The sequence below is a fragment of the Peromyscus californicus genome, unplaced genomic scaffold (genome assembly GCF_007827085.1).
Source record: "Peromyscus californicus insignis strain IS unplaced genomic scaffold, ASM782708v3 Scaffold_8__1_contigs__length_139910024, whole genome shotgun sequence".
In the NCBI taxonomy this organism is placed as follows: Eukaryota; Metazoa; Chordata; class Mammalia; order Rodentia; family Cricetidae; genus Peromyscus; species Peromyscus californicus.
The window spans coordinates 85,599,620-85,613,839 of NW_026294606.1; the positions used below are offsets into that span (position 1 = coordinate 85,599,620).

The following is a 14,220-nucleotide window of genomic DNA, read 5'->3' on the forward strand; positions in this document are numbered from 1 at the left end:
TAAGAGATTGCTTCTTTTAATTGCGTGTGATGAGATGTGAAACTCTGGAGAATTGCTTGGCTCTATGTGTGTCTTGGTTGAGTTCCAGTGGGGGAAGGGTGCAAGCGTCTGTTGCAGAGTCCTTATCTCAGTCATGGTGTTTCTTGCAGGGATGTGCTGCATCAGAATTTCGAGGGCTACAAGCCTGAAGTACAGGAGCTGATATGTGTAGCTGACCGCCTGGGCTCACTTATGCAGTATGAAACACCTGGTTTCCTGCCCAACAAGAGGATACACAGAGGTATTCTCTAGAAATGGAGCAGGGTCTTTAGGCTGTGTTGTCTTTCTTTAGAAGTTGGTATTTATTGTACTTACTCAGCTTTCCATGTGGCCAGAACAGAAGTGTGTAGACTAGTTCACAGTGAGCTCTGGAGAAAGCTGCCGCCTCCAACTGGGCTCTGCACTCTTGCTGCCGTGTAGATGTGCAGCATGGCACTCAAGCTCTCACTGGAAGTTGGGCACCTGATCCAGGGCAGCTGTCTTCTTCTTGCAGGAATGAGGAGGAACTTGAGGCCCTCCTTGTTTGTGTAGGAAGCAGGGCTGGGTCTGAGTAGGACATCAGATGCTCCGTCTCGCTGTTTCATTGGTGCTTCTGGTTCTTTATGTGGTCACCAAGACTTGAGAGAAAAGATGAGAACTGGCCCCTCGGAAAGGGTTCTGGTGAGCTCTGTCTTGGTCTTCCTCTCCCTTAGCCATGGGCTTGGCAGCACTGGAAGTCATGCAGGCTGTCCATCGGACCTGGACGAACTCAAAGGTCCGTATGAATGGGAAGACGAGGCTGATGCAGTGGAGGGACATGTTCGACATTGCCGTGAAGTGGAGAAGGTAACCAGTGGGCGAGCGAGACAGGGAAGAGTGCTCCTAGCAGGCGTGTGTCTTTTCTCACCAAGAGGTTTGAATCCACACTTTGCTCGTACAATTGGACCCTGTAAGTTAGGGTCCTGAGTTCTTTTCTCCTAAAGTTTGCCAGACATCACTGTTAGCTTTATTCCCCAGAACACACTCAGCTCATGCTCATGAAATGGGAGTGAGGGTTACCAAGTTTCCAAGCCCCTGTGTGAGCACAGTGTTTCAGATGAGGTCTTTGGAGTATCCTTCCTTACCAGGCAGGCTGCCTCTGGATTTCTAGAACTCATATAGCTGCCTAGTGTATTAGTTCCTTTTCTCATTGCTAGGACAGAACACCCGAGGAAAAGCAATGTAAGAGGGAAGGGTTAGTTTAAGCTCGGGCCTTCCATCATGGCGGGAAGGTGTGCAGCAGGAATATGAGGCAGGTGCACACCGTCTTCCCGTCAGGAAGCAGAGAAGTGCTCAGTCACTTTCTCCTTACTGAGTATGGACCCCTAGCCCATGGAACGGTACCAATTACATGTGGGTGGGTCTTCCCCCAACAGTTACTCTTCTGTGGAATCACCACTGTGGGTGTGTTTCCTAGGATGATTCTAATGCCCATCAAGTTGACAGTTTAGACCAACCATTACAGCTCATCAGTCTTTGCTAGCTTCTTACCTGGTATGGCCAGACTGTGCATTTGGAATGTGCTGGTCTGTGTGCTCTTTTCAGAAGTTGGAGCCAGTAAGAGCTCCTTCCTCACTTTTGCAGAGACCCATCCTTGGTTTATCCTGGAAGCGGTGGGTAAGGTCTCAGCCCTCATGAGCTCTGTTTCACAGGATCGCTGATCCAGACCAGCCTGTACTGTGGCTGGATCAGATGCCAGCTCGAAGTCTCAGCAGAGGTTTCAACAACCATATCAACTTAATCAGGTGGGAACCTTTTGTGCCTTGTTCTTATTGGCATAGGAGTGCAGCAGTATGAGATGTACCTGGGTGGCCTTGATAGGGGACATACCCATAGTAGTTCTACACAAGTCCCTTTTCACTGCTCCAGCTGCATACAAGCAGTGTATGCCACGCACCTCCACGTGAAGAACAGTGCTGAAGGGTGGATTCACCATTTATGGACTAGGGTGTCCGTTCTCAAGAAGTCACGAAAGAACTTAGGAAGTGATGAGATGGAGAACGCAGTATTTGCCATAGTATCCTCATGGGTCTGCTCTGTCCGGGGACCCTAGCTCCACCCTGAGCACTAAGGGCTAGTCACCGAGGTTGCTCCCTGGCAGACTGAGAGCCTCTGTGTTGTCCTGAGCCCTGCAGTTAGGAGCCTGGGTGATGCTTGCCTTTCCTTCCTTTATGGGCTACCTACCCTGAAAACAGGCATGAGTACATACTGAAGAGACCCACCTCAGGGATGGATGCTCATGGTGTTTGCCTGCCATTTAGTAAACATGACTTCAGATAAAATTGGCAGATGTGGCCCTATGTCATATCTGAAATACTTCCAAGCTCCAGAAACCTGGATCTGAAAATGTTACTCTATCTAACATTTGACATTTAAATTTAAGTTTTAGTGTAAATGTCTTTTATATATTTATCTTTTTAATTTCTAGAAGTCATGTTTCTTTTCCCTGTGTAATTGGTTCCTTTCTGATTCTCATGGAATGATTTGTGATGCTTTTAGCTAGATTTGGTCATGGGTTGTAACTGAGGCCACTGTGTATCACCTTGTGTTCTTGCTCATGGTGCTTGAGTCAGAGGCCCCGTGTCAGGATTTGATGATGGAGTGCAGAAAAGGGCCACCTGGTGTAGCCAGTAGCCATGCCTGAACTGTCTCAAGAGAGAGAATGGGGTTGTGCACCCACCCACTGGTGAACTCAGCCTGGCCAGGAAGCTGTGATCCATCCATTGTTGCTGCCAACCACTGTGCATTCCAGAGAGTCTCAGGGATTGAGGCTGGAAAGATAGATAGCCAAAATGGTGAGCCATTCACGGGTGGTGAGCCATTTGGGGATAGTGAGCAGAGAAACAGCAAGAACAGATGTGTACACGTGGAGGGTCATGGTGGCAACAGATGAATGAACAGACTGTGAGGGGCAGCAGACTGGGAACAAAGGAAAGGTTTTGAGATCTGAGAACACAGATGCAGACCCATGAGACCCCTGCATGGTGGGAAGGGAGCTGCAGAGGCTTTGAGACGTGGCAGGGAACTCTGCAGTGGCTCAGAGGTGCCTGGTAGAGTAGCGTCAGAGGAATTCATTCAGCCTCTAGCGTAGGCTATGGTTGACCCCTGTCAGCCTGAGAGTATCAGGAGAGAAAGTGGCCTGGAGACTGAAGTGCCCTCTGGGGAGAGGAACCCTACTTGAGTCGTGACCTTGACAGGAGGATGCTGGGGGATCGGGGTGGTGTTTCTGCAGCAGTTAGACTCAGACTCAGCTGTTCCTAGATATGAACACTTTCAAGAAAGTTTAAAGGAAGAAAAAACTGAGAGTGGGAATGTGAGGAATATAATGTTACATGGAGGGAAAGAAGACTGCTAAACAGCAAGGAGAGGCATCATCAGATATGCAGGCATGCTATACAGAGAGCAGAGAATGACGTCTCCACCTAAGATAGTTGCCATCAGGTCTGAACTCCATTTAAGCTGATCCTGGACCCTTTCGTCCAGAACGGGCTCCAAGAGCCAGGCTTCCTGCTGGGATGGGACTTGCTTCTCCCACAGTGACACAGCAAGCAGCTTTCTTACACTCTGCCACACTAGTCTCAGCTCTTGGTTTTCAGAATTAACTGACACTTGCGTTCCTTTGTAAAATGATGGTTAATTTTATCATTTTTTACCTTACAGGGGTCAGGTGATTAATATGAGATATCTGGAATATTTTGAGAAAATACTTCATTTTATTAAAGATAGAATTCTTGTTTATCATGGGTAAGCCTTCAATCTCCCCCTTTGCTGTGAGGGATTGATTCCATGCACTTCATGTGTGGTATATTTGTGAAATTTGAAAACTGAACCACTGGCAGACAGAACAATCCAGATCAGAAGTTTCACGCCTTTTAGTCACTTGCCTGTACAATGACTTCACAGAGTCTCAGGCCTTGGTGGTGCTTTTAGCCTGACACTCAGCACTGTGATATTCCCAGTTGCCTACCAAGCCCTCATCTGTTGGGGAGTTCAGTTTTGAATGGTGGAATCCCCAGCTGAGTGGAACGACGCGGAACCCCAGCAGGGCGCTTTGGTCTGAGCCACACATACTTCCACAGCAGACTCGGAACAGGACAGTCGAGGTTTTACTAAGAAACTGGGCCTGTACCTGGGGCGAATGTGAAGGCCGCCGGCCATGCTGTGTTTCCTCTGGTCACCTCCGTTCCCATCTGCATTTCCGCACCTGCACCTGTGTGTGAGGGTGTGTGTGTGAAGGGCTGCCGGCCATGCCCCTCTTCATCCGATCACCTCCGTTCTCATCTGCAACTCCACACCTGTTAGCTAGGATTGACTTTGCTTGTTGCCCAGTTTGGATACTGTTTATCGTCAGTGTCTGGCAGTGGATTTCAAGATCTCTGGGTGCTCAGGTCCCTTCCATTAAATGGTATGACATTTACACAAAACCCACACACATGCTCCCACATGCTTCAGATCATCTAGACTCCTTATAATACCAACACTTGGCCAGTGCTGCGTTGCTTAGGGGGTTGCCGAGCAGGAGGAAGGTCTGAACAGTTACTCCAGACACAATTTTCTCACATGTATTACTGGTCTGGGTAGATGGTCCTGTTAGTAAGGAGCCCTGGGCGGTACAGGCCTACAGCATTGAGCTGCTTGTCATTAGGAACAGTTTAAAATGTAAATGAGATCCATGTGTCGTATTTTTGCATTAATCTCCATTGCCTCCTCCCTTCTACTTCCCCCTCTCTTCAAGAGCAAATAATCCAAAGGGCTTGTTGGAAGTCAGAGAAGCCCTGGAAAAGGTACATAAAGTGGAAGACCTTCTTCCAATTATGAAGGTAAGTTTATCATCAGAATCGCAGTTGGGGATGGAGCAGTGACTCAGCAGTTAAGAGCACTGGTTTCTTTTCCTGAGGGACCTGGGTTCAGTTTCCAGCACTCATATGGTAACTCGGAACCATCTCTAAGTCCAGTTCCAGGGGATCTGACTCCCTCTTCTGACCTCCGCAGCTACCAGGCGTTCAGGGTACACAGACATACATGTAGACAAAACACACTTACACATAAAATAAGCAAACTAAAAGAAAATATCTCAGGAGGAGTTGTATGAGAGAAAACCAACAACTTAGAGAGAAAAAAGAGCCTATGTTTTACTGTTGTGCTGTTTTAAAATTTATAAAGGATGCCATCTGAAATCCCTACATAAACACATTGTAAGCGATAACCAAAACCAAGCGCAATGCTGAACCAGACTCAACTGGAACTGATTTTCAAGGAAGCAGTTGACTCAGGAAATAAAAAGGACTTGAAAATAGATGCACTCAAACTGGACTTGTGGTCACAATCGAGTGCTCCTCGGTTGCCCTTCCACATGTGGGAACCCGGGACAGCTGTAGTTAGACTGATTCCTGAAAGAAGAGAGAAGTTGAGGAACCTCATTTCCCCAGCTTCCTTGGAGAACGTTCACTGTACTGTAGGACAGGTGGCCAGCAGCTGTAGAAGAGGAGGAGGTGCCTGAGGCAGGGGTGGAGGGGTCCATGGTGCATGGCCATGCATCCGAAGTGAGAGCTTGCGGCACAGCAGGGGCTGCCCAGAGTGCCCTGAGTAGAGTTGTCTGGATTGCAGAGCTGAGACTGAGCTGTGGCCTTGAAAGTGGGCCATTCCTATGTGCACCTCCAGCTTCATTTGGTCCCGGAGGTGACTCATTGTGAGTTATGGTAGAACACTCATGGTAGTGCACACTAGGCCCATCCTTGTTCCCCAGCACTGTACAAGCAGCAACAGCATGAATTTTGATGTCTGCCTTAGTTTGAAGTGCACTCTGAAAGAATAGAAATGAGACGCGTTCTTGACATAGAAAGTCAGAACCAAGAAAAGACGTCAGTCCAACTGAAAGCTCTCTCTCACACACACACACACACACACATACACACACACACACACACACACAGAGAGAGAGAGAGAGAGAGAGAGAGAGAGAGAGAGAGAGAGAGAGAGAGAGAGAGAGAGAGAAAGCTAAGGGGGAAATCCTTAGCTGTGACAAGTCTCAGCGTGTCCTGGGTAATGACAGACTGGTTGAAGGGAGGATCTCAGATGGCCTTTGAAGCCCACCTGTGCTGCACTAACCTTCAGTATCGTGGCAGTTCCTCCCGTGACTGAGGCTGCCAGGACACTCCATAGAGAAGGACCCGGCCCGGCAGTGGGTCGGCTCCTTGGTCGCTTTCCTGTGGAGGTTAGGCACTAAAATCTAGTAAGATACCAGGTGGAAGACAAAATCTGCTTATACAACTATGGGAAGGAAAGCCAAGGGTACTGAGACCAGTCCCACAACACCTAGCCAGAGGGTGGCAGCATTGCCCATATTGTGCTGTCTGTAGGAGCCTGTCCTTTGGATGGGAGCATTTTCAGCTTCAGACTGGCTTCATCCAGATTATGGAGGTGTTGGTCTGTATGTGTGTTTAAAGTGTACAGGAAATGTAGCTTGCCACTTCCTCTGAAAAGCCTGGAGTGCCGCTGGAAGACTCAGAGATCGTGCTCCGGCAAATGGCTTATTAGCTGGGGGCTGGCCTCACCCCTCCACTCTGCCACGTCTTGGCCCACTGGCTTGGCCAGGCTTGTTTCCTTTCTTGTGAGTGTGCATTCTTACCTGGTCTTGTTTGTGGTGAGGCTCCAGCTGGCATATAGTAAGTACCTGGACTTGTCTTCTGAGATCCAGTCCCTGAAAGAAAGGCGCCTCTTGCCTCAGTTCAGCTGGTAGCCCTGGTAGCCTGCTCTGTCCAGCTGCACCCTGCTCTGGGCCTCCAGCCAGCACTCCTGTGGCCAGCTGTTGGAGAAGCCCTCCCGCCAGAGCCCAGAGAAGGCCTTTGTCATTGCCTGTCTTACTCCAGGTCCACCCATCCTAGAAAAACATGGACAGCATCAAGTAGCCAAAGTAAGAAGGCACTCTTCTAAAGTCAAGGCAGAACCTGCTTACTGCCATTTCGGAATGTCGCAAGTTTTAACTCAACGCTGGCATCTGAAGCTGTGTTCCTAGGAGACACCCTAGCCAGCTCTGAGGAACTTAATAACCCGTGGTCCCCAAGGTTGGAGTGTATGCAGATAAAACTCCCCAGCTCAAGAAGGAATGCTGAGCACCTCTTGGGCCTGCAGCTCTAGGGGAGCTCTTGCAGGAACACAAAGTGCTTTTTCAGGATCCGGGATGCTGGCATTGCTGCTCTGTTGGCAGGCAAGATTGCGGCCTGCTGAGTGGGGAGGAGAAACAACCCCAGAGCAGCTGCCACAGTGAGCCAGATCTTGGCTGGTTAGGGGTACCCTGCAGCTCCCTGCTGGGGTCTTCACTACTCTGTAGGCTTGTGGGAAGTGAGACTGGGGCTCCTGGGGTTTGTGCTGCACCTAAAAAGAGGAGAGGTGTCCTTAGTCACTGTCTGCCAAGAGAGAGCACGTGGTCTCTCAATTTGAATGCCTTAGAAAAACCCACGACTGAGTCAGGGTCTAGGACAGATTAGAACTAGATATGTCTAGCCTGCAGCCTGTGGGCCGAATGCAGCCCAGGGTAGCTGTCAGTGCAGCCTAACATGTTTGTAGATGACAGTGTCATGTTGCAGTGTCAGAACTGCAACTAATATAGATTTTTGTTTTCCCTCGAAAGCAGTTTAATACCAAAACGAAGGACGGGTTCACTGTGAACACCAAGGTTCCCAGCCTCAAAGATCAAGGGAAGGAATATGACGGCTTCACCATCACTATCACGGGAGATAAGTATGTGTGCTCAAGTGTGATGTGGGGCTGGTGGTGGCCAATGGCATGTTCTGAAATGAACTGTGTCAGAGCCCTGTGCATACTCACAATATACCTCTGGAGCTGCATCTCTCTTGGCCAAGTGCACAGCCCATTGTGTTCCTGCAACAGCTCTGCCTGGGTGCTCAAAGGCTGTGGAGAGCTTGTCTAGCAGCAGGAAAACATGGATCTGTGCAGGTCCAGGGCTGCCATGCCAGGACTGCTGATGTGTGTATTGCAAGGGTGGTGTTGTCTTGGTGGAAAGTTTGGAGGCACAGATAACCAAATGAAGGAAGTAGAAGTGAAGCTTTGAAAATCTGAGGTTGGATTTGTCACTTGTGCCCTCCTCCTCTGCCTTTATTCTCACATCCTCATGGTTTTTCACAGCCACTGATTTAGAAGCATTTAAAAAGTATTTTTTCTTTGACAGTTTCATACATGTATATAATGACTTTTAGTCCTTCTCACTCCATATTACCTGTTCATCCCCCGACTATTCCCACTGAAAGCCTTCTTTCCAACCAGGCCCCGTCCTACTTCGTGTTGTGTGTGTGCATGCATGTGTCCCACTGAATTTAATTAGGATAGACAGACATTCAGGCCTCTTCTCCCGTGAAACTTTCAGCTTTTCCCCAAGTCTCCCAAATTATAAGTCCTCTTCCATTTTGAACTGTTACTCAGCTATGATATGTCTCCAAGCCAGGTCACACCTCCTCCTCCCTCCTGCTAAAGAATCTAGAAGGTTCTGCTGATGACGTCATGATAAATACATGCTGCATGAGTTTATCCTCACAGAGCCACAGTGGTGCTACATGCAAAAGCTTAAACACGATACATGATATGTGTGTGAGCCTCCCACAACCCCTGCTCCTGATTACTGACAGGGTGGCTGGAAAAGTGGTGCAGAGCCTGGAGCACACCTATTTCAGTTGCTCAGCACTCTGAGCAGACACTGCGAGCACACACACACATCACACACACATATCACACACACTACTTCTCCAGTGTTCTGTTTGGACTACTTAATCCATGCCTTTGACAGTGCTGCTTATGTTTCAGGGTTGGCAATATCCTGTTTTCTGTGGAAACTCAAACCACAGAAGAGAGGACACAGCTGTATCATGCTGAAATAGATGCCCTTTATAAAGACTTGACGGCAAAGGGAAAAGTACTGATCCTCTCCTCAGAATTCGGGGTAGGTTTGCCTTGTCTCATTTTCTATTTTGGGGTGGGGGTCTAGAGACGGAGAGAAAGAGAATATCTGTGTGTGTGTATGTGTGTGTGTGTGTGTGTTGCTGAGGCTGGAATCCAGAACTACACACACACTAGGAAGGTGCTCCATTGCTGAGCCACACCCCAGACCTGCAATTTCTTTGGTAAATGTTCCACATGAACCCTTCCCCAGTTTTACTAGGCTGTATATCTTATGCCTGAAATTAAATGTAATTGTCTCAACCTCTTTTCTATATCCCTGTGACACAAGAAAATCTCTAGGGTTTAAGAAGGACAGTAACGGGGAATGACACACAGTTCGTATTGTTAGCTCTGTGCTGTGTTAGTACAAGTGTAGGGTCAGGAGAGGTTTACCCAGATCGGCCACAGTGAAAGTGCTCTGTATCTCACCCTTCTCCCACGGTCTTCCCTGCATTATGGTTGCTGCTTATTGTGAGACCGTTGTCTTGACTGCCACATTGAAGGGATTTAGGAGGCACCTAGGAGGCACCTCTGGCCCTGTCTGTAGAGCGTTTCTAGAGAGGTTAACCGAGGAAGGAAGACTCACCTTGATGTGGGCATCACCATCCCATGGACTGGGGTCCTGGACTGAATAGAAGGGAGGAAAAAGTAAGTGACCTTAGCACCAGCATGTGCTCTGTCTGCTTCCTGACTGCAACTGTGGTGTGACCAGTCCCATAATCACGTTTCCAGCAGGTTCTCATTTGAACTAGCTGGTGCATGCTGACTGGCTCCTGGTGATGGGAGAACACAGAAACTGGGCGTTCTTTGGTCTGTGACTTCTCTCCCCAGGTCCGCTGAGACAAGAAGTGACTCCTTGCAGGAGGAAGACATTCCTCTCACACAGTGGAGGCTAGCGGCTCCCAGAAGCCACTGCAATTCCTTGACATGTAGTCAGCTATTCATGAGTTTGGGCACCTCGGCCTGTACAGCACTAAGCCCTGCAGCCTCTAAGTCTCAGTCCTGAGGGAGGGGACAGCTCGTGAGACTCTTCTGGGGAAGGGATGCACATTCTAGAAAACATATTAAGTATTGCCTCATCCTTTGTAAAATTGTCACTTCAACGTGCATTTTGAAATTGCAAGTCACCATAAAGGAGACTGATCTTGTGTGTTCAAAGGTGGTAGCCTAAGAAATAGCTGGGCAAATGCTGCTGGAGTGACTAGTGTAGACACTAGAACACATAAACAAGTGGGCCTTCGGGGAGGAGGGGAGCCGTCCTGGCTCACAGTGATGGATGTCCCTCACTTAATACAGCACTAGTTTGTGATATGGGCTTTGAGTTCATGAACCTCTCTCTGTCCTTTTTCCTAGGAGGCCGATGCTGTCTGCAACTTAATCTTATCCTTAGTTTATTACTTTTATAATTTAATGCCATTGTCTCGAGGATCTAGGTAAGTGATAACCTATACTATGATGGTTTCAAGTTGAAAACTTGCTCTGACTCTAAAGCACACCACAAATCATAGGAAGCTCCTGTCATTTCCTCTAAAATCCACCCTCACCCTCAAATCACCTCCTTGTTGGGTATAGTGGTCTGTGCCTTTAATGCTAGCCCTGGAGAGACAGAGGTGGGTAGATCTCTGTGAGTTTGAGGCCAGCCTGGTCTACATAACAAGGCCCTGTCTCAAGAAAAAAGAAAGAAAGAAAAATCATATCCTTGACCAACCATCAAGAGAATTTAATGTAAGTCCAAGAGGAGAGGTGGATGTGTGTTTGTCTCACAAAAGTAGGGAAGGAAGCAAGAAGAAAACTAATGGAAATCCGTTTTTCCTCAGAAAACCGATGTTCCTGTTGACAGCGGCCCTTAAGGTCCATATGCTTTTTAAGTAGAAAAGCAGAAAATAAAGACAACAAAGTTCTTCTGTTAACTAAACACTTAAGGTTTTAGTCCAAAGAATTCCTCTGTAGGATTTTGTTTCCTGGTAGAAGTCCGTGGGGAGGTCAGTGTGGTGCCCGTAGACCAGGGCTGACTGAGTTGTTCTCTCTGGACAGTGTCATTGCCTATTCAGTCATTGTGGGAGCGCTGATGGCCAGTGGTAAAGAAGTGGCTGGGAAGATCCCCAAAGGGAAGGTATGTTGGACTGGCAGGAGGCGCATGCGTGGCTGCACCGTGTCCCGGGCTTCTGGTTATGGAACCTATGTGAGTTAGACCTCACATGGTGCCTTCCTTCACTTCATCCCACCCTGCTTCTCTTCTTTCGCAGTTAGTTGACTTTGAAGCCATGACAGCCCCTGGCTCAGAGGCCTTCAGCAAAATAGCAAAAAGCTGGATGAACTTGAAAAGGTAACTGTGGTTGTGCTTGGTGCGGCCTTGCTGGGGAAGGGAGGAGGGGCAGAAGCCTGTGTGTGCTCGTTTTTAATAGGTCAGAGCTTATTGTCGTTCAGGCGCTGTTCTAAAGTGGAGGGATTCTGCTGCAGGGAAGAGTGAGTGATGGTGGGGCTGGGGACATAGCTCAGTGGATAAAGCACGTCTTGAGGATCCAAGCTCAGGTCCCCAGGACCCAAATAAAATGCTGGGTAGTTGTGGTAGCTCACTTGGAAATTCAGAGCTCAGAGTGCAGAGATGGGATCCCCAGAACAAGGAAGCTAGCTAGGCTAACCTGTATCTGGGAGCTCTGGGTTCAGTAAGAGACCCTGGCTCAATAAATAGAGTAGAGAGTAATTAAGGAAGAGTCTCAATGTCAACCTAGGGCCACTACACACACACACACACACACACACACACACACACACACACACACACACACATCTAAAATGAGTGATGATTAAAAAAAATAAGGAAAAGGGTATATGAAGCAAAGTTTACTGGTAATTATTTTATTTTAAGATTTATTTATTTATTATATATACAGTGTTCTGTCTGCATGTGTCCCTACATGCCAGAAGAGAGCACCAGATCCATGTGGTTGCTGGGAATTGAACTCAGGACCTCTGGAAGAGCAGTCAGTGCTCTTAACTGCTGAGCCATCTCTCCAGCCCTGATATCTCTTTTTTGTAGTCAGGTTCTCCTTTCTCTCCATCCATTATCCCAAACTCAGGCCCAGGTCCTGGAGTGGGTTAAAACCATTCATTTCCCATGACCCACGTGTAGCACAGGCCTGGTGGCTTGTACTGTCATGGCATTCCAGTTCCCAGAAGGTGGCACTTTGTTGCAGCCTAGGCAGGGGCTGTGGGTGACCAGCTCCAGCAGGGGTCCTCTCTCTCCGTCTTGTCACTGTGTGCCAGAGTCCAGCAAGTTGCCTTACAGCTCTCATTTCCAGAAATGAGTGTGTCCAGGCTTGAGCTTATAATGCTCTAAGGATGAGTAAGACACTGACTTATTTCATGTCTCTTCATGGCTACGTGACAACAGCCATTCTGTCACCTACTGGGCCATTTGAGCTGTCTAAAGCTGAGAAATAGTGTCTGCCATCCACAGAGCTCAGGTTGGCCCATATAGTCTTGTTTTGAGCTTACTCGTTTACACATGGGTTGGTGACGTGCTCACGAGATGGAAGGTCCTGTTTCCTTTTCTTAGGTAACTTTGACAAATCTTTCCACAGACCACACAGCCACGTATTGTACAGTCATGGGTCATGGCAAACCTGGTGTGTAATGTTTCTCAGGGCACATGGGAGTTCTGAGCTAAGGATTTTATCTACTGCTGCAGATGGAGGAGGCAGGGCTTAGAGAAGTGACCGCGTCAGGAAGGGGTAAGACCAGGTTTGAGGTTAGCATCCTCAGAGTCCAGCTCCAACATGCATGGCAGCCACAGCAGGGTGCGTGATGTCTGGTCCTGTACACATTTAATAGGCATTTCTTTTCCCCCAAGTCCCAGCTGAGCTTCCAAGCAGCTCAGGATGTGAGGTCACTACTATGGAAGTGACTGCCATGCCTTCTGCCTTTCTGGTATTGTCCTTCATGAGAGACTCGGGTCTAGAAAGTTCCTTATGTGAATGCATATACCCAGGCTCTGGCCCTTCCTCTAAGGCAGAGGTAATAGTCACATTTTCCCTGCTTCTCTTCCAGTATCTCCCCTTCCTACAAGACCCTGCCATCGGTGTCAGAGACATTCCCGACTCTGAGGTCCATGATCGAGGTGCTCAACACGGACTCCACTCCGCGGTGTCTAAAGAAACTCTAGCTCCACCAGAGGATTTGTACACACGAAGGGCCAGGCCTCTTGCTTCTTAAGTTATTTTTTAAAACATGGAATTATTATGGAATTAGGTCCTTTATTACTTTTGATACCAATTTTTGATAGGAATTGAATACTTGAAATCATTTTCTTTACTTTTTCTGAACCATAACAGAAATCATGAAAACGGGTTTTGGAGGAGAAAGCTACTTGACCAGGAAGGGAAGTGTGTGTATTAATGGCACCTGTTGGTTTCCATGTGTTAAGGCATACTGCTCCTTCCTTACAACAAAAAATGTTTACTTCAAAAACCAAAAATTAATAATTATTAAGATGAACAAAGCCAGCAACAAGCAGGCCTTGTCTTCACTCGACAGAGGTGTAACTGTTCCTCAGACTTCCTTCCTGTGCACCTTTGTGGGGCGCCTTGCTGCTGCCGCCGTGCCCCCACACTTGGGCCCTCCGTCCTCCCAAACCGTGGAAGGGCCCCGGCACCTATGGCTCCATGGCTTGTGCAAAGGACACAGACAGTATTTGCCAACACCCCGACACTGAATCACTGAACATGTTCCTCTTTCTTTTGTTGGAAAAATAAGCCGAGGTGATTTCTGTAAGTCACTGAGTTTGGGCACTGGATTATGTTGTTTTTTTGTGTGAGCTAGTTTTGCTTTTAGTATAAGAACGTTTAGAAAGTGTCTTGTTTTCTCAGACAAGATGAATGCTGCAGTAAGAAGGTCCATTAAACTGTTGCAGTTTGAAATCATGATCAGTTTTTGTAGTTCTGCTGTTGCCATTGTGGCTTTTTTACCCTTTTATCTTCTTTATGTATCGGTTTAGGTGCTAGGGCTAGAACCCAGAGCTTTCACATTCTAGGAGAACACTCAGCTACTCAGCTGCAGCCCTAGTTTCTGCCTTGAGCTTCTTGTAAGAGCAGGGCAGTATCAACATTTGTAGCCTGAACTGTGGTGACTCGGTGATCCCTGAGTGAGTGGATCACTGTGGGCCTCTGGAGGAGGTGGCCTGTTTGTCCACCCCCATCATCTACAGTACCA

General features: G+C 48.0%; 1 protein-coding gene across 8 annotated transcripts in view; it reads left to right on the forward strand.

The window, feature by feature from the left end:
• Ttc13 (tetratricopeptide repeat domain 13) overlaps positions 1 to 13,931 on the forward strand; it is a 57,238-nt gene extending 43,307 nt beyond the window's left edge. For 4 of the 8 annotated variants that reach the window (XM_052729222.1, XM_052729224.1, XM_052729226.1 and 1 more), the window contains 11 exons: positions 150 to 280; positions 732 to 864; positions 1,710 to 1,802; positions 3,718 to 3,801; positions 4,793 to 4,877; positions 7,688 to 7,797; positions 8,875 to 9,010; positions 10,363 to 10,442; positions 11,044 to 11,122; positions 11,256 to 11,335; positions 13,060 to 13,931. In XM_052729222.1, the coding sequence (XP_052585182.1) occupies positions 150 to 280; positions 732 to 864; positions 1,710 to 1,802; positions 3,718 to 3,801; positions 4,793 to 4,877; positions 7,688 to 7,797; positions 8,875 to 9,010; positions 10,363 to 10,442; positions 11,044 to 11,122; positions 11,256 to 11,335; positions 13,060 to 13,174 (1,126 nt within the window). In that variant the 3' untranslated portion in view covers positions 13,175 to 13,931. The remainder of the gene's footprint in view (positions 1 to 149; positions 281 to 731; positions 865 to 1,709; positions 1,803 to 3,717; positions 3,802 to 4,792; positions 4,878 to 7,687; positions 7,798 to 8,874; positions 9,011 to 10,362; positions 10,443 to 11,043; positions 11,123 to 11,255; positions 11,336 to 13,059) is intronic. The other 4 variants (XM_052729223.1, XM_052729225.1, XM_052729228.1 and 1 more) reach the window with 1 other exon arrangement.
• Positions 13,932 to 14,220: the final 289 nt, after the last annotated feature.